This window comes from Oreochromis niloticus, linkage group LG6, assembly GCF_001858045.2.
Source record: "Oreochromis niloticus isolate F11D_XX linkage group LG6, O_niloticus_UMD_NMBU, whole genome shotgun sequence".
Taxonomy (NCBI): domain Eukaryota; kingdom Metazoa; phylum Chordata; class Actinopteri; order Cichliformes; family Cichlidae; genus Oreochromis; species Oreochromis niloticus.
This window is the reverse complement of record NC_031971.2, coordinates 11,557,390-11,584,623: the sequence shown is the minus strand read 5'-3', so window position 1 is coordinate 11,584,623 and position 27,234 is coordinate 11,557,390. Positions and strand designations below refer to the sequence as shown.

The following is a 27,234-nucleotide window of genomic DNA, read 5'->3' as shown; positions in this document are numbered from 1 at the left end:
TCTAACAGGACGACCATCAGCATGACACACTGGAACCACCAAGCCAACCTCAGCCATCACTACCGCGGGGCTAGCACGGTAAGCCTTCCGTCTACCTTAGCCTTTCCTCCGCTGCCGTTAAATCATCAAACCCTCAAGACCCCGATGTCTGGTTACCATCACTTCATCCCAAGTATTCATCATGAGTTGCCATTCTTTCTAATAACACATTTTCTACCCATTTTGCTTCTTTTTCCTCAGCCCTTTCATCATGGTCTTTTTGGCCGTTAATATAGGCCTCTCTTTGCCATCAAAGGCAGCACATCAATTGCCTTGACTCCCAAGTGTATGTGTGAGGGTGAAAGAAAGGGAGAGAGGAGAGAAAAAAGAAGAACACCATGTATCAAAGATCAAGGCACGCTTTCATGCCTGTTTTTGGCCTTAGTTGGGTTTTTGCTTTTCCATCATCTTTCCATCCCTCTTTTTCCCCTGCCTGTTCTAGGGCTGCGGATGCTCTCCGAACCCCTCAACAATTTCCCCCGACCCTCAGTGGTCCAGATCCCACGTTCGCTGAAATCAGACGCTTTTGTGGGGAAATGGAAGCAAAGACATTTTTTTTCTGGTTTTCTTTGAAAATATTCTGTAGCTTGCAGGCTACTGGGCCAGAGCTCAGCCCCAATGATGACAATACGTGAAACAATATTTGAATAAGCAGCAGGAGGGCAGCCAGCTAATCCACTGTGGCTAATCCAGTATTGGTGCGGGCCATATTGGTTGCTGGAGTATTCAGCCCCATCACAATACACATCAGCGGGACGCCATGGCAGATATACTGACACTCTCACTACAGGCATGGCTGGGAAAGGCCAGCAGATGGATGGATAGGTGGATTGACGGATAGGTGGATAAATGATAGAGAGATAGATATAGATGGGAGTGTTGATACTGTGCTTTCTGTAGTTCACGTATTGTTTTGGTTGGCTTGTGTAACTTTGAGTATTGAAAGAAAAAAATGAAAACAGAGGGAAGTGTTTAAGTAGGAGGGTGATGAACATAAGCTTCAGCGCTAGCTGTCCTTCATACCTCTGTGGCAATGTTTGTGACTAATGTAATCGCAAATTCTCAGTGCAAAGTTGCCTGAAACGTTGACGCTATCCTACTCACTGCTACATATCAAACATAATAAAAGGGCCCACTGTACAAGCTCAGCCTTATACTTTGTTTTAGAGCTCTTATTTCACCCGAATAAAATACTTGTCTCCAATTAATTTTCCTAAAGAGCAGGGGTGTGTTTCTCTTTTAAGGGGTATATAATGAAGATTTCACTTTCTCTGAGCATCTAAATGGGTCTTTGTGCTGGGAGGCCCCCAAGAGATAAGCCTGTTTCTGACAGGCCTCCGTACAGACGCCTAAATCTGCTGTGGCAGCTGGAACAAAGGGACCCCTGAGCTGGACCGGCTCACTGACAAAAAGCTCCGTCTCAGTAGTCTAAGAGGGTTGCCTCAATTTAGGAATTAATGATCTACTCTCGTCTTCACTGGGAAATTATTTTCATCACATTCTTAATGCTTGAAAAGCTCGTGAAAGGAGGACTGTGTTTTTACTGAAATTGAGAAAAGCTAGCAAGGGTGATCAGTCCATTATTGATCATTCATGTATCAATCACGTTATTCATCTGAATTAGTCCAGTGGCAACAGGTGCAGCAGAACACATTATTTGATTCTTGTTAGCCAAAACATACAGTAGGTTTGATTTTTACCTAAAAGTGTTTGGTGGATGAGTTTTCCTTACCCCAGTCTGGCATCTGACACCAGAGAGTGTAAAGGGCTGTGATCCGGGATATTGGGCTTTATGAATAAAAATGACTTCACTTCAAACATGATCTACTGAAAGCTTTTCCCAGGAGATATTTTGACACGTCAGAGGAGTAAAAGCACAGCACAGGTAATAAGCTTAATAATTGTTGAATACCATTTATCTTCTTTGATTCCAGAGTTCAGGCGTCATTGGTTCTGGCGCAGTGAGTTGAAAGGCGTCTTTGTCAGTTTTATTAGTAACAGCTGCTCCACTAATAATGCAATAAAAAAGTCAGTAAAGCCAATAAAACAAGATATATAAAAGGAATAAATGAGGCACAATGTGCTTAATGTTTAACAAACATATATGTTGTCTATGAGTAAAAATGCGTTGCATTGTCTTGTTGCATAAATGTAAAATGATGTGGAGCATATAGGCGTGCAGGAATATTCATTCTCTGAATGTCAGTTCCTACCATCCAAGTCTTTAAAATTCTAAAACTGAAACTGATAAGGAAAGCAATCAAGTACTGTGGATCTGCATCTATAAATGCACTATTCCTTACACTGAACACTATTTCAATCTGCATGTTTTTTCCTCTGTTTCCTGAATTCAGCTGCTTGACCTTCTTGAACAAACAAGTAGATTGGTTGTGATTTCCCTGTACACCTTGCACCTCATGGAGTTTTGGTGACGGTAGCCCATTGCTAGCTAAATCTTAACATACAGTCACATAAACTCTGAAAACTACACTCCAAAGCCACAAAAACTCAAGTCTAAACACAACTAATGATCATATAACTATTAAATCCATCCATCCATTTTCGTAGTGTTATCCAACTGAGTGTTGCAGGGGTGCTGGAGCCAATCCTATCTGTCAAATACCAAGATGTGGTTACTGGTATATCCACGTCTTAACCCTAGGCAAATCAGCGGTCAGTCAATGCAATACGATTTTATTACAGTTACTGCAATATTAAATATTCTACTTCTAGCCTTTTTTAACTTATATATTTTTGTAAAGCATCCTTGGGTTACTTGAAAGGTGCTAGATAGATAGATAGATAGATAGATAGATAGATAGATAGATAGATAGATAGATAGATAGATAGATAGATAGATAGATAGATAGATAGATAGATAGATAGATAGATAGATAGATAGATAGATAGATAGATAGCACCAGGTGTATTAGTGGTCCCCTTGTGTGATGACCTTTTCAGCTTAGAGTACAGACCAGCAATACTCACACACATACATAGTTCAGATTCATTATAGATTCATAAGTACCAACATGCCCCCAACCCCTCCTCACCAAGACATCATAAAGGTCAAGTTCATCTTCGTCAGTATTCTCTCTTTGTCTTCTTCCCTCTCCCCTCATTGTCTCCGGGGGCACCACAGCAGCCCTAACAACACCAGCCTGTTACCACAAGAACGTGTATCTGCAGGTGCAATGAGTGTATGTGTGTTGACTGTTGATGATATAGGCCAAAATAATGTGCATACATTTCCATAATGAAGTGTGTTTGCCTTGGCTGTAAAGTCTGCCAATCAAACACACCGCCATTCACTAAACAACCTTGCCGCCCGTCTTCATTACTGTCCTCTGAAAGCCTTCTCTGACAATTTCACAGCGATTATCTGTTTAGAGACGATTACATGGTTTTAAATGGCGCATGCCAAATAGAGTTTTAAAGTTAAAGTGCTGGAAATTTCACCGTGCTTTTTGTTGGATTCAACTGTACTCATTGAAAGGGCGGACAAAATTAAACAATGCTAACAAAATAATAATATCGTCGAAAAGTAAATATATTAAATTGGTACAGTGAACATGTGCAGAAATGAAAATCAAGATGAAGAAAATAATTTTGTTCTGGATATGTTGAAATAAACGGAGGCGTTTATTGTGTTGGGTTAGTCTAGAAATATGATTTTTTTTTATTAGCCTTTGAACGCAACATGTAGGCTGTATCGCAATAGTAAGAGAGTTACATTTAAGGAGTATCAGTTCTTATAACATGACATAAGTGGAGCATTTACACAGCAGGATTTTCACATGTAGTAGTAAGTTTACATGAAATTGAGGGATCTGTTCTGTTTAGGTGCACACGGTTAATTCATGTGACTGGTAAAAGCTTTTTACCAACAGTGTCATAAGGGTTGAAAATATAGTGTTATATTGTTCTGCACAAATATACATGATTAAATAAAAGAACCGGATATACAAGAGGGTTACAAGTTATTTTTGAATTCCATATGAAACAATAAAAATAATAATTCAGTTCACTTTATTTATATTGCACCAATCACAGCAAAAGTCCCCTCGAGATGCTTTATATTGTAAGGTAACAGAAAACCCCCAACAATCAGTAAACCACTTATTACCAAGAACTTGGCAATAGTGGGAAGGACAAACTCCCTTTTAGCAAGAAGGATGATGGTGATGATGATTATTGTTATTATTTCCCAGCTTCGAGTTGTCATGAAGAAGCAGTGCATCGAGGAGTGGGCAGAGATGAGGACAGGTGTCTGGACCTCACCTGAGCCACCGGACCCTGCTCTCCTTCACATGGGACAGCTGGCCTGACAGCCCCTCAGGAGGCGTAGTAAGCTCCATGCATCCTTGGTTTGGTTTTATCTCCAAAGAGAGTAAATGCTGCTTCTTCTGAATTTACTGGCATGGGCTATTTTCATTTTCTGATTCAAATTCATACCAAAACCAATATGTTAATGGACATTTGAATTAGTGTATTTTCTCTTGTTTTTGCTGTTGTCAAAGACAAGGAGCGACGTGAATTGAAATCATTCTTGCTGATTATAGAAATTAAAAAAATTGGCAGTGTTTGCTGTAATTTCTTTAGTCCTGTTACTACTAAGACACATGACAGGTTCATCCACGTGTAAGGCAAATTTACATCATGCAGTAGCAAATGGCTCATATTAGATATTTGCAATACATCTGTGGAATAACATTTAATAAGGCCACGTTCAGGTGTTCTTTTTTTCCCACGAGCATATGGAAATATTGATTCAGCCTGATAACTGTAGTGCACCCCCCCCCCCCACACACACACACACCCACACCCTTTTCTCTCTCTCTCTCTCCGTCCCTCCAGCAGCCGGTGGGAGCTCCGTGCTCCTGCATGACTGACAGCCCGGCGGAGAGGAGTGACATGCTCAGGTGGCGGCAGCGGCGTGCTCCCTCTGTCCTGTGAGTCACTCCGCCGGCAGAGATGAGCTCTTCGGACTGAACACCTGTTCAGACGCCAAGACGCACAAGAGGTGAGTCGCGTTGTTTTGTCATCGCGCGTTGCTAAAAAACTGTCTCACCTTTAGACTTGCAGATTGCCTGGAGCAAAGTGAGCCGTAGCCTACCTGATCCTGTGGTCTATTGTGGTGCCCTGGTGCTGTTTGGGGATTCTGGCTCATTTATTTATTTGTTTGTTTTTTCCTTTTCATCCACATTTGTTTAATGTGCGTGACAGTGTACGGTGCAGTCGGCTTATCGTGAATAACTTTTTTATTGGAGTCTATTGAAAGGCTACCGTTTGTATTACACTTCCATTCATTTAGTGATATTGTGAAATTGCTCGTTGTTGCCGATGGGGGCGCCGTTGTGCACTTTTTTGGCTACCTTACTATAGAACGGAGAGATATAGAACCGACACGAAGCACAAACTCTTCTTCATAACTCATTTAATGTACCCACAGTGGTGAAAATTAACAAATAAACTAATGAATACATAAATAAATACTTCAAGTTTACTTTTTAACATGTCTTTCTCATTGTGTTGAGAAGCAGTAGTCCCAACTTTTTACTCCAGAAGAGTAAAAAGACTTTCACTATTTTTATAGCTACCTACATACAATCATTCTACACAAAGTCTCCATTACAATAATAATATAATCATATAATCTGTAATAATATTACACTTATGGTTCCAGATGGATTTTTTTCCTATGATACTTTTGCATGTTTGTTGATGATTTGTCTGCACTGTTACCTGCAACTAAGTAGGTTCATAAAATGGTAATAATAGCAGTAAAGGGCCTGCGCTAACATACATTTCATAGTAATAATACATAATTCAAAATGCACTAATGCATCAGAGAATGGTTGAACATGGTCAGAAAATCACAAGTTGTAACTGGTTGCTGGCATCATTCAAAATAAGCCTTTGAATAGTGTAGTTACTACACTACCATATGGACCACTTTCTAAGTGCAAAGTCATTAAAATGTCAGAAGTAAGAAGAACCTAATTTCTCTTTGCTAAATTGCAGCATTTAGGTGCATTTCTAAAATAGGTGAAATTTACTTGGATATTTAAATCTTGTGCAGTTTGCACATTTTCCTTTTTCGATAAATGCTGTGGGGTCTAGTTGTACTTTACTACATTGACTTGGCAGTCATACTTTGAATTTGAAAAAACAAACAAACACATTTTCAGTAAATATCCCAGCATTTAATTTAAACAATTTGAATTAGCTCTACAGTCCTGCAGAATCAAAATGCTGCATCAGTCAGTTTTGCCTTGCATAGTAAATACTTTTACATTTCGTATATTTTTGTAACTACTGGGAAATTGTGCATGCACGCGTACTTATAATAACGTTGACGTATCGCTGCATTTATCGTGGATAAGATGAAAGAATCTCGGGTATTTTTTCGTGTGCTTGGCGTTTCTATCCGGCGCATTTCTAGAAACGTACTACGCTCCGCTCACAGTCGGCGTGCACTCACGTACTCACTCGCTCTGTATTATTGCTCTGAAAGCAGCCACCATGGGGAGTTAAGGACAAGACGACGGGTTATTTTCGTTAATATTTAATCTCAAAAAGCTATCCATATGCTGCGTTTTGGAGTACACTGTTCGCGCCAGTATCCCCAATGCAGCGGATTACGGGGAACGGGCTTTCAGAGACGGTAGGACGTAAACTTTTGTGGAAAACACGGGACGTTAACGGACCTAGCTAAGCTAGCCAGCTAATCAAAACTAGCTAACACATCAAGCTAGCTGGCGCTGCAGCCAGCAGAGTCAGAAACGTGCCCTCGCTTTCTTGTTTTGTTTGATCTTATGCGACTAGATTTGTTGGGGTTAAACAACAAGGAAGTTTGCCTTGCTTCTGTACAGATGTGCTCTTTACGAGTACGTTTATAGTTTCCTCTAGTGCTGAAGTTTTTTTTCCTTTTTTTTCTCTTTTTTTTGCACGGAGGCCCGTGTTGTGTGGAGTTTGTTTCGGTGCCCATCCCCCACCGTCTTTGCAGGCCAAGATGAATGAGATTCTCACTTCAAAGCCCTGGCATTGGTGGTGGCATTGCTACAAGGCTAGCTAGCCATTTTAGCTTGTTAGCATTAGTTGGTTATTTGCAAAACAGTGTCCAGCAATACCGAGCGTGTGATTTGACAGGAGTTAGCGCTAAAGCTAGCTGCTACACAGGCGAAATAAACTTGTTGGTGAACTTAAGCTTGGACACTCAAGTAAAGCGCGTTGAGTTGGTCTTTGTTAAACTGGAGACTTAGTTGGAGAAATACGAGATTATTTAAATTGAGGTGTATTTGCTAGTAAGTTTAGATTCCAAGTTAACAAACTAGCAGTATTTTCAGTTTCTATTCTCATGAGTCTCATACTGTTAGTATCATACTGTTTTACTTCGTGTGTCTGCTCATCATCTAACGTTATTACTCAGTGATCTCTCGCACTCTAAATATATACATACTGTGTGCGTATTAGTGGTGTGACACAGTTCAGTGATGAGGTATGACTCAAGTCATCATTCTCACCTTAGCAATAATATTTGTGTTTGAGTCATCACCTTCCACTGCTACAACTAACTGCTTTTCTTGTTTCCATTGCAGGGTAAATTGTTTGCCAGCCAAGTCATTGCTAAAGGGGAATATCTGACCTCTGCCTTGTGCAATCAGAGACATGAGCGTTGTCAGAGAATTGCATGGGATCGGGTACAGGGGCGGGGTGGGGTTGTGGCCTCCATGAGTGGCCCTACCCACTTTACAGAGGATGCGCCGCGGCCCCCGGTTCCTGGTGAGGAGGGCTCAGACGTGGACCCCCCAGTCCAGTCAGTCAACACCCGTCCAAACACCCTTTCCCAAACCGCAGGCTATCCCCTGTCGTCTAAAATGGGGGACCCGTCAAGTTATACACCCTCCTCGTCGTCTGCGACCCCACGTCGCCCTGACTTGGACTTGGGCTATGAACCTGAGGGCTCTGCTTCACCAACTCCTCCTTACCTGAAGTGGGCCGAGTCACTTCACTCCCTCCTGGACGACAGGGAAGGCACCCAGCTGTTCAGAACCTTCCTGTGTCAGGAAGGGTGTGCAGACCTTCTCGACTTCTGGTTTGCCTGCTCTGGGTTTAGGAAGACCAGCCAGGAGAAGAGGGCAAAGCTGGCCAAGGCTATCTACAGAAAGTATATCGTAGATGGAAATGGGATCGTCTCCAGGCAGATCAAAGCTGCCACCAAGAGCTTCATCAGAGACTGCGTGGGAAAGCCGCATCCAGACGCAGCCATTTTTGAACAGGTTATTAGAATTTTATATTGTAATATTTAATAGGAAAGCAGTCTAGTAGATACCGTTATTGATTCCTGACAGCTATTATTTCTTTTGTTTAAATGGTCAGATTTGGTTAAGGAATTGAAACTGTAGCCATTAAGGTGCCAATGCTAGGAAACTGAAACTGAATTGTGGATGTTGGCAAGGTAGTTCGTGACGAAAAAAAATCAGACAGTGGCTTTCATATGGCTGTGCTTTCAGTTGACTGGTGCTGGGAACTTACGTTTTTCGCTCTTCTCACTGATACGCACTGGGTCTATTCCTGTCAAGTCGTTATAATTTCAGTGTCAATATTTACCCCTAGATTTGAGGAACTTAAAGCCATGTCTGCTTCCATCATGTCTATTTAACCAGCCCTTATACAGGTCAGATTTTGTAGTGAGCATGTTTGTTTAAGAACATGGAAAGTAGCATATTTATAATTCAGAGTTTGTTCTTGCATGTGTTCATTTCCATTGGGTATTTAAAACAATCTAAGAACAATGCACAGCAGCTTTTGCTGTCTTGAAACATGCGTTAGATATGTCAGGGCGCTTCAGTTCTGCTTCATTGACTTTAGGGTTTTATTTAGGGGGAGGGAACAGTGACTAAAACTATAAGCTAACCCAGGTTCCCACGGTGTAAATGCAGTTATACTTCCTGAGTACCTCAATCCGTTTCTGATCTTCTGACAGTGTTCCTGTGGTTGACAGGAGGCATTCATCCTGACAGGAAAAGTAAAAGAGCAAGAGTCACACACTTGTCGCTGTTTTGTTAAACCACAGATTTGTGTTTCCTTGTGCTTTATTTCTGCCTTAATGAGCAAACCACACCAAAGGATCATCTGCTCTTCTCTGCCCTCTTTAACCCTCAACACTTTCAGTTTTGCGTAGATGACTGCTCATTTTTATCTTCTTAATGTTGAGACCACATGTATACTCTATGAGACTTCTATCACCAGTCTTAAAGACTTGAGTCTCATAGAGTATACATAATAATGTTATGTTGAGTAAGAATGCATGGGTATTACTGTGATAGACCAAATGAAGCTTGTTTCAATTAGCTTTCTTTATAGCTGTTCCACAGACTTGCGTTTGATTTTATTTCCATTGCTGTTTCTCCGCAAGTCATCAAAGTAATAAAAACCAAAGCTGTGTACTGTTCAACTAGAATTCAAACCAACTTGACTTGTGCCAAGCCACATCGAGGGATGTACATTGACCCTTTCAGGTTTATTGCTTGCATGTGGTTTGACACACATTGCTTTTTCAGTCTGGAATAGGTGTTAACCTAGCTGTGTAGTCTCTAACATAAATGCTGGTATATCCTGTGTAATTGTGTTGGTCTGTAATGAGTATCCATTTGGCATGAAACATATAGTTTGAAAGGGCAAAGCCTTTCAGTCTGGGAGCACTGTGTCACAGTGAGCTTAGTTAAAGGTGAGAAATAATGTCTTCGTTTTTATTGTACCAACTTGGTCTTTGTGTGTTCCAGGCTCAGACAGAGATCCAGACCATAATCGAGGAGAACACCTACCCTTTGTTCCTTAAGTCAGATCTGTACCTGGAGTACACACGGACAGGGGGAGAAAGCCCCAAGCCCAACCCCAGTGATCAGAGCCCTTCATCAGGACCAGCCAAGCCTGTTTCTGGGTATTTGCCTACACTCGCTGAGGATGAGGAGTGGAGGTGAGAAGAGAAAGGAACTTGAGACTTTGTGTTATTCCACATTTCAGTTCTTATGCATTGCATAGGATTTAACTGTAAACTTCACTGATCTGTCTCAGCTGATCAGAACAGCTCTAACAAAGATTTGAAGCTCAGATTCATTTATCTAAATATTTTAATAACATAAATGTGATCTTAGGTGTGGAGGAGGAGGAGTGAGGGAAGTGGAGGAAGAAAAGGATGAGGACGACTGTGGAGACACACCAGCTTGCAGGTTGACTCAGACACTGCTGATGCAGACGGCACCACAGAGAGCCTCAGCCAGTAGGAGGAGGCAGGACAGCAGGGAGTACAGGTGTGTGTGTGTGTATACGCCTGCTGTTTTGCAATCATAACATAAATAATGTCTAAACATTTATTGAAACTTCCATGCGATGTCAGTTTTTTTAAAAACATAGTCTAGATCTGAACGTTCTGTGCTAACCAGTCAGCTTCGATCCTTTGCGTCTAGTGTTTCCCTTGTCCTGCAGTTGGACAGACTTGGACTGCAGCTGGTTATGTTTGTCTTTGGTTCTCTGGAGATCTGCTGCAAGCCCTAGACTCAGCTCTAAGTAGAACCCACAGCAGGTGGAGAGCTGATGCTGCTGGGCTGAGCTCTCTGAGACTTGCAGAACAGAACAGGGACCAACACTGCAGGGACCAGCTGCAGTCTAAGCGAGTGGACTCAGAATCGCTGTGTTTGAGGAGGAACTTTGTGGAGAGGCTGTTGATTGTTTCTATGTATGTTCTTACTAAGTAGATATTGGGTTATGTTTGTTTGGGTTGGGTTATGTTATGTTTATTCATTTTTAAAATGCTTGAGTGCCCCTCCTTTCGCTTTCATACATGCATGTGCGCGTACATAATCACATGCCCTATCTTGTCCCGTGGGAAACAGTGGGTGTTTCTTGTCTCGTGTATAGCAGTGTAGTTGACCTAGTATTATGCAAGGGTAATATTTTGGAAATTAGAGTTTGTCATTTACAAACATTGTCAAAATACATCTATAATATTATTCATTATAATAAGTAATACATATATAATACCTGTTGAAATTCTTATAGTGGAAATATTCATGTGGGAAGGCTGAGACCTTTTTCTGTTAGCTTCTTTGTAACCCTTTCAAGATTGCAAATAGCTCTTTTCGGGGAATCTTTGCAGCACACCCACTTATATCAAGAGTAGGTGGCATTTTTTCTTATTGCGAAATCATGAACACAAGTCTTTCTTGAGAAGAGCAAATTTTGTGTGCAGCCAAACTTTCTGAGCCTTTTTTTTCCATTTTGTGTATTTAATCGGAACGCTTCACACTCCGTAGATTTTGAAGCCTTTAACACAGCTTTCATATCTCTTTATTTATTTTTTTAAAGCACAATTCACAAGCATCATATCAGACATGACTAAGACAAAAAAAAAAAAAAAAAATGGTGCGAATGTTTTGTAAGAACCCCTGAAAATTTAACATGTCTCCTTCACATGAATCACGATGTCTCAATTCTTCTTCAGGCCATGGAGAGAGCCGATAAACCCATACTACGCAAACATGGGCTATGCGCGGGCTCCAGCAACCAGTGCCAATGACAGTGAGCAGCAGAGCATGTCGAGCGATGCAGACACAATGTCACTGACCGACAGCAGTGTGTAAGTACTCAAAGACAACCTGCTGCACCTCGGACAGTACTACACTTTTGAGTTTTGTATAAATTTTACAGATCTGCAGTTGATTTTTGTTCATCTTTTTTTTTCCCTCTGTGTTTGTGTAGAGATGGTATTCCTCCATACAGATATTGGAAACAGCATCGTAAAGAGATGCATGAAAGTGCCAAAGCCAACGGACGTGTGCCCCTACCTCATATACCTGTGAGTACAAACAGCAATTCCCTGTAATATCAGTTCTTGTATTGCTGCATGCACAGCGAAATATGTGCAGAATTTGACACTGGAATGCAGTTTTAAAGTTTTTCTGCACACTATTAGGCTTTTGTGAGAGTACAACTTTGTAATCTTTGCTAAATTCATACCCGTTTGTATTTTTCATACTTCTTTCTATGCTTAAGCGCTTTCAGTGTATCATTCAGACACGGATCGATGTATTGGAGAGCAGCTTGGTATCTTGCGCAGCGTAAAATATCATGACGATAATAAATAAGTGATGCACAAGTAAATAAATATGTTGAGTAAAGCCCTTCTTGTTGTTCTGGTTCAGCATTGTGATCGATGTGGGTTGAAAAGCTGTTTCATAAGTGTGTGTGTGTGTGTGTGTGTGGTCCTTGAGCGAATGCTGCAACAGGCTGTGAGAAGGATGAGTGGGGATGTTGGCAATGCCCAGACTGCACTGGTTGTAAATGTCTAGCAGAGATGGGTGTGTGGTACCAGTGACCTTTCATGGTGTTCTCACAACCCTGTTTAATTTGCATTTTTGCTCCCATTTGCTTTTTCCTAACCAGGACGTAGTACAGTAAGTGAGAATAGACTCAGTGGTAGAATTTTCGGTAGAAATTTATGGGGAGTTGGCAGGTTTGCATTTGTCAGCATGTGGAGGAGGCGGAGGGTGCTGCTAGGCCTTTTTTGATTAAAGCTGTGGTGGTGTAGTAACTGGAAGTGATGTCATCAGTTTGGCATATCGGCAGAAATTATGTGCTTTTGTTTCTACCACAGAACCATCAATCAGTGGAAGGTGAAACTGATTGTCGAGAAGTCAGCAATTATCTCATTGTTGCTGTTTTTTCCTGTGTTGAGGTTAAGGTTGTCAGGCTGTCAACTCCCCTCTGTGTGCTGACTCATCTTGATTGGCAATGAGGCCTACCTTAGCAAACCTTTTAGTGTGGTTGATGTTAAAACTAGCAGAGCAGTCATGTGTCTGCATCTTGAACAATAATGGGCTGAATACACACCCTTTAAGGCGATCTTGTATTCAGCATATTGTGTTGTTTTCTTCCTTTCTGGCCATCTGCCAGCTCTGTGTAAGAAAGCCCAAGATCCAGTTCCAGGTACCAGTTCCCACACGGAGCAGGTTCAGCTTCTCCACAAGCTGCTGTGGCGAGATAGTATAAAAAGTTGACTTGAATCAGTAGGATGCGTATGACTTTCTGTATTGCAGATGAGTCAGACTGAGGTGGTGCAGGCTGGATATAATGGCATCTTTTGTAGGCTGGTTTTCTCTGTATGCAAATTCTAGGGGTTAGAAGGGAGATGTGACTTATTATGTTGCAAGACAAGCCTTTCAAAGCATTTCACAGGTCTTGGGGTGAGGACTAGAGGGTGGTAGTCATTCAAACAAGCTGGGTCAGATTTCTTGGGCAAAAAATTATAGTGGTGCCGTTTAGACAAGTGGGAATGTTATTTTGTCTGAGAACGATGTTGAAAATGTCCTTGTAAAAACCTCTTTCAGTTGTTCTACACGTTCCTTCAGAACATGATCTGGTTGGCAGGTGACGACGGGACCCCTTTGTTGTTGGGGTATTGAGGTTATCTGGCAGTGCGAGGTCATTACAGCGTGTCTGATCGGTGGGCTTGTAGCCTGCTACTGTGTTGAACCCCTGCCAGAGGTGCTGTGTGTTTTTTGGTGTCAGTGAAGTGACTTGTGCACACATTCCACGGTTTAAACTGGAAGTAAAGGTGCATCCCATGCAAAGCTGAGATCCTGGTGCACTACCAGCATGTTGGTCAAAATGAGTACAGCTAAAGTTCAGCAACTTATTTAAAAGTCAGCACTGGATTCTTAAAAATTCAGGATCAACTTATACACTGATTGAAATCACAAGCCCCATTAAAAACTAAAAGCACTCGATGTAAAGACACTGAGAAGTGACATCTGAGAGGCATCTGATTGGCACCAGTTAAAGCTTTGGAATAAAACATATTTACATATTTCTATATTCTGGGTTTGCAGACGTTGGAGGAGTAGATGTTGCTCATAATTCGAGGTGGTCTTAAGGCAGTATTTATCTGCAAGTAGTTGAGAAGGAATTACCATAACTGTCACAAATTGCTATCACTGATTGTTTGCACACGTTAATTTTCCCCATTTGAATGTGTTAAATGCATATTAATTCATAAGTTTGTCATTTAAATTATGGCAGCAGACATATGCACCCATGTGTAGTATGTAATAATTTCTACTTGTGTCAATACACAGCGCACGTATCGAATGCCAAAGGACATCCACGTAGAGCCTGAGAGGTTTGCAGCGGAGCTCATCAGCAGGCTGGAGACGGTGCTCAGAGAGCGAGAGGCTCAGGAAAGACTCGAAGAGAGGCTGAAGAGAGTACGGCTGGTGAGTACACAATCGTGTATATATGCACCCTGCAATGTGATTTTAATTCTTCAAAATTAAAACTTTATAAGTGAAAGAGAGAGTTGTTTCCATTTTAGTCAGCCTGCCTATGCAGCTCTGTCACTTCTATTCCAGACTCACAGCTAGCTTCTCATCTACAAGGAGATTTACACAGTAGAAATTTAGACAATGCATTATGCCATATATGCAGAAATGCCTGTGAACAGTTTAGCGATTGATTCTGCTCTCTTGCAGTAGCGTTGAATTGCATTAGGCAGCAACACATTGTTGTACCAAGTGACAAACATGATTCTTGCCAGAAAAGTTGCTATTTCTTTTTGCTGCGACCGGCCACGGTGAGAATTTAATATTACACTCAGTTAATCTGGTTCTAGCATTCCACTTTAACAGTGATTGCTTCTGTATAGACTCATTGCTGCTGGTGAGAGGAGAGACTATGCCATCAAGAGAAGAGAGAATCACTCTGGGATTATATATCGATAGTTTAATTATTGGTGATTCTAAGTGAGCAGATATCAGGTGAACTGGCACAACAGTATTTTTACATAAAGTTTGCCCAATTCTTTTTTTTAACTTTTTTTTTTTTTAGGTGTCAGGTTACTGCCACGAAGCCATCCGGCTTGTAATACATAGGCAGAAAGGCTGGGCAAAAAAAGAAACACATTCATTAGCCTCCATCACCTTAATCGTTGTCTTCTGTGTTGATGTACAGCCCAGTTTAAAAATTGAAAAACTAAATATATTTTCTGTTCTTAACAGGAAGAAGAGGGGGATGATGCTGACGTCTCCATGACAACCTCAATGTCTTCTCATAGCATGTCTGTCCCCGTCCCCTCATCGTTTCCACCTCTTTATGGTGCCCGTTATTCCGAGACCACTGCTAACACTGCAACAGTCGCCACTTACGGCGGCCTGGTCCCCATAGACGATCCCCATGACGACGACCCAGAATCTATTTTGGATGAGCACGTACAGCGGGTGATGAGGACGCCAGGCTGCCAGTCGCCAGGGGCAAACAACAGCACCTTAGCAGGAGGGGGTCGACACACTCCTCCCAAATCATCGCGTTCACCTGACGGGGGAATCGGGCCGCCTCACTACCCTGCACACCGAGGTGCAGGTCACAGTCTGCCTGCTGCTGGAGTCAAAGGTAAGAGGCTGTGAAAGGGAGGGAGAAATGGTTGAGTACGATTTCCAAAGCACTTCAGCAGCAAACAGACTATCTAAATGTGGGCCCAGGTTACTCTCTGTATTAAGCATGGAGACTGACTGCCCCATAATACCCCCAATACCACATGTCTCTAAAGCAACTCTCCAACGGACACAGTTACATGTCCTCTCTAGTTCTACAGACACATTTAGAAAAAGTGCAGACTTTTTCTTACATTGCACAATTTTGGGTAAATTATTTCTACAAACATTAAAAATTATGTTATTTATTTGCGGAACTGTGCATTAGAAATTAATGCTGATACTACAACATTATACCTGGTTCATATCCTGTGTCCCTGTCTTTTTAAGGGTGTTTTGTTTTTTGGAGACTGTATTCCCCAGCCCTACTGTACACTGTAGTTTTTGGCAAATGTAACCTCAAGTAGCAAGAAATAGTTGTTGTTCTGCTCTAGTGTTTGTGTTGCTGTGGAATAATGTGCTGTTGTTGCTCTGTTTAATATTGATGTTGGTATAACAGAGTAGGCTTAACTTGTGCTCATTATATTGAGTTAATGTGAAGATATGGAGTCTTGAGATTTTTAATGGACCTTTACAACACAGAGGAAGGAACTATAATATGCTTGGACTAATTAGTACATCCTGTTACTAAAAATTTTAATGGCAAGCCATAACTGGCTCTTCAGGTGGAATAGCACAGATGTCAGTGCTGTGAGTTTCCATTTACTTTACTGATTTCCATCTCAGGTATGCATCACCACAAGCCGTTGTACCACCACAGAGGAAGGGATGGGCCAGAGGAAGCGGGTAGTAGGTCTCAGCCCAACTTCCTGTGGAATGGAGAGTCAGCCAATCAGTATGCCGGGAGAAGTCGAAACTACGCTGACGGAGCTGGAGCCAGCACACTCGAGGGGATGGGTTATAGGTAAGCGTGTGCACTTGGTCTATAGGAAGTTGTATGGAAGGGGAACAGCTCTGCAGAGGATTGTAGAAACTGCACAAGGCATCACTAACTTCCACCTACCAGCTTTGAGTGACATCTTCACCTCTTTGTTGCTTGCATACAACTCAAAAACCCTTTAACCTAACCCCACTAGGGTTAGGTAATTGATGAATCTCAATTGCCCATAGGTGTGAAAGTGAGTGCCAATGGTTGTCTGTCTCTGTGTGTTTGTCCTGTGACAGGTACACCCTGGGATAGGCTCCACTTTGCATACATTTGTATTCCTTAATGTATTATACTACTATTAAGCACAAGTCCGTATCCTGGCAGTGCCCTAGTGGCAGTAAAGTATATTATCTTGTCTATGCTGTTAGGTAATCAGATGACTCCAACTGTTTTTTGGTTTTGTTTGTTACCTGTTTGTTCTGCAGTAGTAAAGGCAGCACACTATCACGGCGAGGTTGTAAGAAGACATCAGAGGCATCGGGGAAAGGTGACGAGAGTGGGCGTGGCCTGGAGGCACAAGTACCAATGGAGGATTTGGAGAGAAACCAGAAGATCCTGCAATGGATGATGGATGGAGACAGACAGAGAAAGAGTTCCCATGGGTGAGTCATTTTATATTTAAAGCTGACAGTAATTTATAGTTGTTGCAATTTTTAAAATTCTTCAGATCAAATAATGAAATAAAAATTAAATTAGGAATACAGGTGATGTGCTTTCTTTCTCATCAGATATATTGTATTGAAAATACCACAGTTTTTTTTTATTTGGCAGTGGTTTGGCATTGATATTTTACTTGGCAAAAAAGAAGAACACTTTGTGTTGTTGGTCGCCATTTAAAGCAGAGAGTCAAAGTAGAAGCAGACTCTGCTCTTAGCAAAGTGAATTTCTCAGTGACCTTATAGATGACACTTTGATAACGGCAAATGGAATCTGCGATTGTGCCCACAGCTAAGCAATAACCTGGCTAATGATTACTCTTTATTATTAACCCATGACCATATAACTGTGTGTGCGGGCACTAGTCAGCTGGCATACATAACAGACCTGTGCCAGCAAGATTAACGGCAAGGCCGCCCTCCAGCAATAGGTGTGTTACAGATTGCCCGTGTTCTGCTCTAACATGGAAGGAACTTGTTGCACATGTTGTCAGTAACAACGCAAATGAAGTATAACTTTATTTGTGACAGTTTAATTCTCTTCACCAGTGATGCTAAAAAGGAGTTTTTGTGTACAACACCATGTGGCAGATGCCCATTCCCTTCAAACAGGATCAGAAAGACATAGATATCTTAGAAATATTTAACATTTACTGCAAATGAATGGAATTTGGAGCCTACTAATAAATGAGAGTAAAGTGATATTATTTAGCCAGCATCGGAGAGGGAGAATCTCACAGGGGAGCACATGGATACATCGAACAAATCAGACTTGATTCTACAGAGAGCACAGAATCACCTTCTAAGTGAAAGGATAAGACAGGTCCATTTCACTATAGATGCGCTCCAGATCAAGATCAGCCAGACTCTGCAGGAATTGGAAACCCTTCTACCCTCTCCAATCTTAGAAGAGGTTCACAAGTTTGTGGACAAGGCTCAGCGGGCCCAACACTCTCAAGGAAAAGAAAGACAACGCAGGAAATTTCACACTTTGCTTTCAAAAACCCACACTCCTCAGTCTGAAACCACACAACTCAGAGAAGAAAACACACCTGAAGACAGTCGGGAGAAATGGGTAAAGAACTTTTCAGACCGGAATCTCACTGAACCTGAAAAGAGGGTTTTAGCCAAAGGACTCAATTTCGCCATTTCTCCGCAAGAGTTGCCCATAGTGGACCTCATCACAGCCACAGAAACCGCCATACGGATTAATAAATTATCACAGACAGAAGCAGAGCAAATCAGGATGAAGGTCTCAGCCACCCTCTCCAGTGCCAAAGTCCCTCCGTCACACTACAAGAAAAGAAGGCCGTCGCTTCCCTGAGCAAAGACCACAACATCACTATATTACCAGCGGATAAGGGAAGGTGCACCGTGGTCCTAAACACAACAGATTACCACACAAAGATCACTACTCTCCTCAGTGACAACAACACCTACAAAGCTTTAAAACGAGACCCCACAAGCAGCTACAAAAAGAAAGTTATAGCTTGCCTTCAAGACCTTGAAAAGGACAAAATCATTGACCGCCTCAAATATCACCGCCTTTATCCAGGGGATGCCATACCCTGCATTTACGGACTTCCTAAGATCCACAAGGAAGGGGTCCCACTCAGACCCATAGTCAGTAGCATAAACTCAGCCACTTATAACATTGCGAAACACCTTGCTACCATCCTTGCACCTCTCGTGGGGAACACCCCACACCACATCAAGAACTCCACCGACTTCACCGACAAGGTCCAGAAACTTACCCTGGATCCAGATGAAACCATGGTGTCCTTTGACGTAGTCTCTCTCTTCACTTGCATACCCACCACGGAAGCAGTGGAGACTGTCAGAAAACGACTACAAGAAGACAGCTCCTTGGAAGACAGGACCAACTTCACACCCGATCAGATTTGCACACTGTTAGACCTCTGCCTTACCACAACATACTTCAAATACAACGAACGCTTCTACAGACAAAAACATGGCTGTGCCATGGGCTCCCCTGTGTCACCTATTGTAGCCAACCTTTACATGGAGGAAGTGGAAAGAAAGGCTCTTGGCTCTTTCAAAGGAGGAGTACCCAGCCACTGGTACAGATATGTAGACGACACCTGGGTCAAAATCAAGACACAAGAAGTGGAATCCTTCACTGCGCACATTAATGCTGTGGATAAAAACATCAAGTTCACCAGGGAAGACACAAAGGATAACTGTTTGCCTTTCCTGGACTGCGCGGTGCACATTGAAGAGAATGGCAACCTCAACATTGAAGTTTACCAGAAGCCCACACACACGGACCAGTACCTCCTCTTTGACTCCCATCACCCTCTGGAACACAAACTTGGAGTAATTAGGACCCTACACCACCGGGCAGAACTTGTTCCCTCCAAGCCTGAAGGGAAAAAGAAGGAACACACACATGTAAAGGAAGCACTTAAAACATGCGGTTATCCTAACTGGGCGTTCATAAAGCCAGCAAAGAGGCACAGAAAAGAAGATCAGACACCAGCGAGGGAGGATAAGAAAGACAGACGCAACAACATTGTCATCCCCTATGTAGCCGGTGTATCAGAGAAACTCAGGAGAGTTTTCTCCAAGCACGACATCCCAGTGTACTTCAGACCCAGCAACACACTCAGACACAAACTGGTTCACCCGAAAGACAAAACTCCAACACACAGACTGAACAATGTGGTGTATGCTGTACAGTGCAGCGAGGAATGCCCAGACCTCTACATTGGAGAGACCAAACAGCCACTTCACAAGCGCATGGCACAACATAGAAGAGCCACCTCCACAGGATAAGACTCAGCAGTCCATCTGCATCTCAAGGATAAAGGTCACTCTTTCGAGGATGCCAATGTTCACATATTGGACAGAGAGGACAGATGGTTTGAAAGAGGAGTGAAAGAGGCCATCTATGTCCACTGTGAGCGACCATCTTTGAACAGAGGCGGTGGTTTACGACACCAACTGTCTGCCATCTATAATCCAGTTTTGAGTTCCCTCCCCAGACGCCTTAACGCCCACTCACATCCTGGGCCATCTGACCTCAGGAATTCACATGACAAGGTGGGGCCAGGTTTCACAATGGGCTCACCCGAAACCCTGGCTGTTTAGGTCCCACACCCGCTTTCACACCTTGGCGCATGTGATTAGAGGATCACCAGGGGGTCCTTTGTCCCTCATTGGGGGGATACTCCCACTGGGTTTAAATCTGGGACTCTCGGCCATTTGACCTTAGAACTGAAGAAGCTTCTCGGATGAGAGGTGAAACGTCTTCAAGCAACTTAAAGAAGTCCAGACGCTTTTCTTTGCAAACTCCTTCGACTACGATGACCTGGATGACTGAGAACCTTCACAGACATCGAACAAATCATTTCTGCTTATGTTGGGGGTTATTCTTCTTCAGGTTTTAAATGTTTGTCCTGAGTAACGCATACTCGCTATATCAAGAACCAGTATTTCGGTGGTTCTTGATATAGCGATCAATAAAGCAATCATATAGCGATCAATGAAGCATAGTCTCATATTGTGAGGCTCTAGTTCCTGTGCCCATTTTAATGCAGGCAATTCTCTTGTTTTTTCAGAGGGAGCACCAGTAGCTCAAGGAGGACAGGAACCAGCAGCGAATCGCCACGTCCAGCTTCAGTGGAGCGGCCTGGAGCTGTGCACCCCTGGGTCTCTGCGCAACTACGTAACCCTTCTTCAGTGTCCACCGCTATCCCCGGCTCATCATCCACCCAAGTCCAGCCTTCTCATCCCTTCATCCAGGACCCAGCTATGCCCCCCAACCCAGCTCCCAATCCCCTCACCCAGCTGGAGGAGGCTAGACGGAGGCTGGAGGAGGAGAGGAGGAGGGCTGCACTACAACAGGTCAAGCCTAGGTACGTGTCAGGTCAAATTCTGTGTACTCGATTATTGTTATTATTTTTAATGTTTATTTTTTGTGTGTTTAACGTGTATTTTTTCCATCTCAGGCACAAGTCTGGAAAGCGTCAAGTGTGCGAGAACATGACAGTGGCTTACTACTTTTGTGGAGAACCAATTCCATATCGAACATCTGTCAAAGGCCGTGTAGTGACTTTGGGCCAGTTCAAGGAGCTGCTTACCAAAAAGGGCCACTACAGGTAAATACATAGACAGGTTTTAAAAAGCCATAAGTGTGTGTGGGAATGTTAAAGATGTGCTCTTACAGTTGTGCTTGTGTGCAGGTTCTATTTCAAGAAAGTGAGCGACGAGTTTGACTGTGGTGTGGTGTTCGAGGAGGTTCGTGACGATGACGCAATCTTGCCTATCTTCGAGGAGAAGATCGTCGGGAAGGTGGAGAAAGTTGACTGAAATTTTGGGAACATGAAAACAAATCAAATGGCATGAAAAAGAGGAAGAAAACATTGAGGTGGGATTGAAATTCACCTGCCAGAAAACGAACAACGGGAAGTAGAAAGGCGGAAGGAGTAACGTGCGACCGAATGGAGATTGCGCTGCATAGTCGAAGCTCGAGCGTTAAGGAGGCGGTTATATTTACGGGACATCAACGCCTGGATCCAAACCCACATAAAGCAAAGAAGCTCAGTCAGATGATACAGCGGGTAGTAGAAGAACATAAATTATTTCACCTGTCCTGTCTCCACTGTGGACGATCAAGGAGAGCTGTTCAGGTATGTCTGACCAGTCTTCCACTTCTACTGCAATGGATGGGAAAAGGGTGAGGGGACTGCTGAAGGAGAGAGGTTTAAAGTAGTCTTCCACTTCTGCTCTGGAGGAGCCCGTCCTCCGCAGACCATTACGATGCTGCTACATTACCACGGAAACTCTTCAATCGGTGCTCAGGACGGTAAAGGAAGCAGTTTTGTTCCTCTAGGGAGTCTAGCTGCCTTTTGCTGTCTCTGTTCCTCATCAGCTGGTGACAGAAGATTTTTGGGGAGTGGAACATTTAGCCTGCCTCTCGTTGACTTCATAGCCTCAGAACAGAGAAACCTGCTCACCCTCAATTCCTAGAAGTCACGTAGTGATCTCTCACATCACCTTGTTCAGACAACAGTTCTCTGCTTAACTTGTTTACCGTATTTTTAATAAGACAAGTATTCTAGCTACTTGTTTTCATTTTATTTGAATTGTGTATGTACAAGGCAGGTACTATTACTTATTATTGCAGCTTAATTTCGTCATATCTCAGACTTAATGTTGTATTATTGTGTATGTTTTGAAGCTAGTTCATTAGTCATTTCAGGGCAGCCGATTTGTTTGTTTTTTCCCAGTATACCACATCACTGCACCTCAGCTCTGTACTGTTTACCTTTGAGTGTGCAGTCGTGTTCTACTGTGGGAGGATTTTTAAATATAGGATTTTTTTTTTATTACCCTCAAAAAAGACCACAATATATAATTTTTTTTAACGGTCACACTGTCCCCTTGTGTAACTTTAGAAGTCTTCTGCTATATCAAAAGCCTGCGCACAGAACTCCAAGCTCAGTCTAGGTGCCTGCCTGCCTGCCTGCCTGGCCAGTGCCATTACTACATATCTACAGTGCTTATTCTGAAGCGTTAAGTGTCCATCGTGTACACCTGAACTCAGCCAAAGAGTGTAGTGTGATCCCCCTTCGCCTACATACACGTGTATGTGCAGTCCACAGCTATCTAATGTGTGTTTTTTGACAGAACTGTGAGGGAATGTAGTATTTCCTCCTCCATCTTTAAACTCTGTAGAGGAACACTGAGTTTAAAAACTGCAGGGTTGTTTTTTTTTGTTTTTTTTTTTCCTTTCTCCAAATTAAATTAATAGTTTGACATTAGAAATTTACACCAGGAATACTGTGATAAGTTAATACAGCTCATATATCTAAGCGGTAAATGCAAAGCTAAAGCCAGCAGTTGTTAGTTTATAGTTTACTAGGAAGATTGGACCTACCCTGGCTCTTACGTGAGTTAAACTACGTGAGTTTTAACTACAAGTTAATTTAATTTAATTATCAGTTATTTGTTGTTCATTGGTTTATAAGAAGGGTGGCACCAGTGATGAAATTCTGGGTCAGTGGCGGTGTTTAAAATAGTTTGGTTGATAGCTGATTGTTAGTTTTTGTTTATTTATTTATTTTGTTTTTGTCATTCTAAACTGTTTAAAGGTTTTTGAGATCTTTATCACACTATCTCAGCACAAAATTGGTGACACGGTAGATGATTCAAAATATGCCAGTATTGATATTTGGTTGATCTGTGGATTGCTAGTTTATTAGATATAAATTGATGATTCAGAGGACCTATCACGATTGCCTAGAGCCTGATGAGCTGTCTAATAACTACTCGCTTTTGCGGGTGGGGAAAAACAGATTTGAGGTGGGAGTAAGATTGTAAGATCGTAATGATTGTAAGGCCTTCAGCTCAGGTTATAGATCCATGCTGATTAGGAAATGCTGAAAGGCGCTGGGAGGCAGACTGTGAAATGTAGACAGAGCCAGGCGAGATGTCTTCTATTCTAAGCTCAGCTAATTGCCTATAGCTTCACGTTTACTGTATAGACACGAGGAGTGTTACACATTTGGTCACTTTTTTGTTATGAAAACAGCAGAGTGAATTTTTCAAAATGTCAAGCTAGTCTTTTAACCTGCTTGTGTTTGTACCATAACGCAGTAAAGCCTTGAGGTCAGAATATAAAGCGCAGTGCAAACGTTGCACTGAGGGCACACCAGCTACGTAAGCCGAATGTAACTTTATGAATTTTTTAAAAAAATTATTATTATTTTTTTTTACTTTGGTCCACCATATCCTCGAAGGATCGATCATGTCAGCTACTTGAGCACAGGTTCACTATTGATCTGTTCACCTGATTGTTTTGTGTCCTCGATGCTGATTGTTAATTGAATGTGTTGCATTAATGTCAAATAGAAATCATCCTGGGTTTGGCCCAGCAAGAGGAGCATAGGATCAGAAAATGTTTGTCCTTACTCCAACCCATTATGCCTTCAGTATGAAATAAAAAATTTAGAAATGTATTTGTTTATAAGAAAAAAATGTAATTTTAATAATCAGCGAGCATGTTCTTTATAAGGAATGTTTCCAGATGAATTGAACTGTCTATTTTGGTTTAATGTTTATGTGCAAACTGCTTTTGGCCCTCTGATATATTTTGCATCTGTTTTATTAGAAAGAGCACCCAGGGACAGTTGAATGACTACATTGAGTTGTTTCTTGAGATTTATGATTTGATGGACAAGAACAAATAACTGCATCTGTTGCTTTGTTGATTTGTGTGAAACACAGTGCCTTTAACCTTTCAAAAATGTGTTTATTGAAACCAATCCATGCTTTTTATTATTAGTTTTAATCATCACTCAGTCCCATTTGTATTTTTAGCTGCAGTCATGCTATTTCTCACTTCTGTTCTGATCAACCCTCTGCTGTAAATATGTACATTATCATTTCATACGTGTCTTCAGACCTGCACCAAATGTCCATGGTGTTTTCTGTTTTGTTTTTCTTTTTCCAACGCCAAGATGTCACTGTGCTGGTTCCACTTGTACATTTCTTTTAAAAGGGTACTTCATAATAAAGATGTTGAATAAATTCATCCTCAACTTTATTTTTGAGGTTAAATGTATTTTATATGGCTTTCTCTTTTTGCCTTAAACTAAAAGTCTTAACTTTCAGATGCTTTGCACTTGTACACCACTGCAGTTTGGTTTCTGCATTTATGTGATAGCTGTAGCTGGTGATGGAAAAACACTAAAATATTCAGGCAACCTTTAACAATGACACGTACACTCAGGAGCCACTTCATTGGATGAACTTGTGAGATAAAATCAGTATTTTGAGTATACATACAGCATACTTACGTGTGTGTGTGTGTGTGTGTGTATATATAGACTCTGTATAAGGGCTGTATGTACGTACACTCACTAGCTTCTGCAATAGGTATACCTTACTACTATTAGTGTGGACCCCTTTTACCTTTTAACTGTCCTAATTCTTCATGGCACAGATTGAACAAGTTTCTGGAAGCATTGCTCAGAGATTTTGGTCCATATTTACATGATAGCATCACACTGCATATTCATGATGTGACATCCCAGAGGTGCTCTATTGGGTTGAGATCTGATGACTGTGGATGTCATTTGAGTACAGTGAACTCACTGTCATGTTCATGAAACCAGTTTGAGATGATCTGAGCTTTGTGACATGGTGTGCTATCCATAAAGGGATTGGCATGGTCATCAACAGTACTCAGGTAAGCTGTGGCATTTCCCCACACTATTACTCCACCACTAGCAGCCTGCATTGTTGATACAAGGAAGTTTGGATCTGTGCTGTCATGTTGTTTATACCAAATTCTGACATCACTACCCAAATATTGCAGCTGAAATTGAGACTCATCAGACTAGACAACATTTTTCAAACTCCTTTGGTATTTCAAACGCCCCATTTTGGTGAGAATAGGCAAATTGTAAGCCTCAGCTGACAGGAGTGTTACCCAGTGTGGTCTTCTGCTGCTTTAGCCCATCTGCTTCAAGGTTCACTGTGTTCCACATTCACAGATACTCTTATTCTGGATATTTTCTTCTTTTTCAGATCATTAAATCACCTTTCTTCCTTGTTCTGATGCTCAGTTCGAACTTCAGCAGGTCATCTTGACATGTCTATATGCACCAAGTTTCTGCCATGTGATTGGCTGATTAGACACTGTATTTGTGTTAATGAGCAGTTAAACAGCTCTAATTAATAAAGTCGGACCTGATTTATTTTAAGACAAGAATTGAATGTCTTTATATCAGTTATAGCTTCGTTCACTAGTGTATGATTTATAAAAATGTCCTCCTAGAAGCAAATATTGATCCTTAGCTTGGCAATGTCTACAGGCACTTATTTAGCTTAATTAATTGAAACACTATCTAAGAAAATTTAAATTAGTATGATTTCAATAATCATACATGTCTCCAATATCAATACTTGTTCCATCAGTGGACAGGGAATGTGGGTGTAAATGTATCATTAGGAAAATATCCTTTTAATGAAGTACCCATCCAACTGTAAATATAACTTTCTGTTGCATATAGTTAATGTACTCAGCATCTTACCAAATGCCTGGCATGTATTTATATTTAAAGGCAAAACAGCTCAAACTCATCCACTTTGCTTTCATGTCCACAGGTGTCACATGTGACGCACCGTCTTCAGCAGCAGGTGGAGTTAGGTCTCCATGACCTAAAAAGGAAAAGGAGAATTGCTGGACAAACTTAATTAGATTATGTCAGGTTTAAAAAAAAAAGAAAAAAAAATTAAGTCAGATCAATCCAACAGATTTAAGTCACACACAACACAAAATAAATTAACCTTAACTTTCACTTAAATAAAAAAAATATTTAAAAAAATATTTAAAGAGAGCAAGTTAAGGAAAAAGGTTGTAAGTTCAAGTTGACAGAAACCCCCCAAATATACCACCGTCATTTGTCGCGCTGTCTCAAATGAATAAACTCTTATGCTTGACTGATACTTATTTACTATTATTATTATTATTTTCGAGTCATCGGCTCAGAGTATTGTGTTGTAAAGAGATAACCTTTCCAATGAATAGAAGGTCAATTTATACCAATTACAAAAACTAATAAAACAATGGCCATTTAATATTGGTGTAACAAACTGCAGCGGTTACTCAGCAACTTAAAAACAAAGTGACTGCTGAAAGAGTGCATATTCAAAGAAAAGCATGATTAATATGCTGATTAATATGCAGACATCCGCTGGGAAGTGTTGTGAAGCAGACAGAAATTTGTTTCAAGGCATTTAAATCGTACAACTGGGTGAGAGGACAATATAGGTTCAATTATGACTAATATACAATATACCTCGAAAAAGGCGGCGGGGGGAATATACAAAATAGTCAAATATATAAGAAAAATAGACTAAATAAAAGCCAGGGCTCAATATAAAACCAGAATAATTTTTAAATGGAAACATAATTGTAAAATTTTCACTTTCCTGTAAAGCAAATATGTTTTCGAGTTATTCTATTATTATTTATTTTTCATTTTTTTCAAAATATGCCAGTGCGTCGATGAAGCTCAGAAACTGTACCTGTACACCCCCTGGTGGATTTCATTTTCCCCCAACTAACCACACAACGTGAGGTCAAAGTTTA

At 41.5% G+C, this 27,234-nt stretch overlaps 1 protein-coding gene across 2 annotated transcripts; it reads left to right on the top strand.

The window, feature by feature from the left end:
• The first annotated feature begins 6,508 nt into the window (after positions 1-6,508).
• On the top strand, positions 6,509-24,681 carry LOC100695880 (axin-1). 2 transcript variants are annotated; one of them, XM_025908022.1, is made up of 13 exons: positions 6,509-6,706; positions 7,641-8,321; positions 9,828-10,021; positions 10,200-10,355; positions 11,546-11,680; positions 11,803-11,899; positions 14,178-14,315; positions 15,096-15,486; positions 16,254-16,431; positions 16,884-17,057; positions 20,693-20,989; positions 21,083-21,232; positions 21,317-24,681. In XM_025908022.1, the coding sequence occupies exons 1-13, from the start codon at positions 6,671-6,673 to the stop codon at positions 21,441-21,443; spliced, it is 2,754 nt and encodes a 917-aa protein (XP_025763807.1). In that variant the 5' UTR covers positions 6,509-6,670; the 3' UTR covers positions 21,444-24,681. The 2 variants fall into 2 exon arrangements, with proteins under 2 accessions (XP_025763807.1, XP_005462692.2); XM_005462635.3 differs by having other exon boundaries at positions 6,510-6,706; positions 16,881-17,057.
• Positions 24,682-27,234: the final 2,553 nt, after the last annotated feature.

Bases quoted from the DNA above. Each gene is read 5' to 3' on its own strand.
- LOC100695880 (XM_005462635.3), top strand. From the start codon at position 6,671: ATGCAGCGGATTACGGGGAACGGGCTTTCAGAGACG. The intron at 6,707-7,640 runs GTAGGACGTAAA...TTTCCATTGCAG, and splicing joins GGAACGGGCTTTCAGAGACG to GGTAAATTGTTTGCCAGCCA. The intron at 10,356-11,545 runs GTGTGTGTGTGT...ATTCTTCTTCAG, and splicing joins CAGGACAGCAGGGAGTACAG to GCCATGGAGAGAGCCGATAA.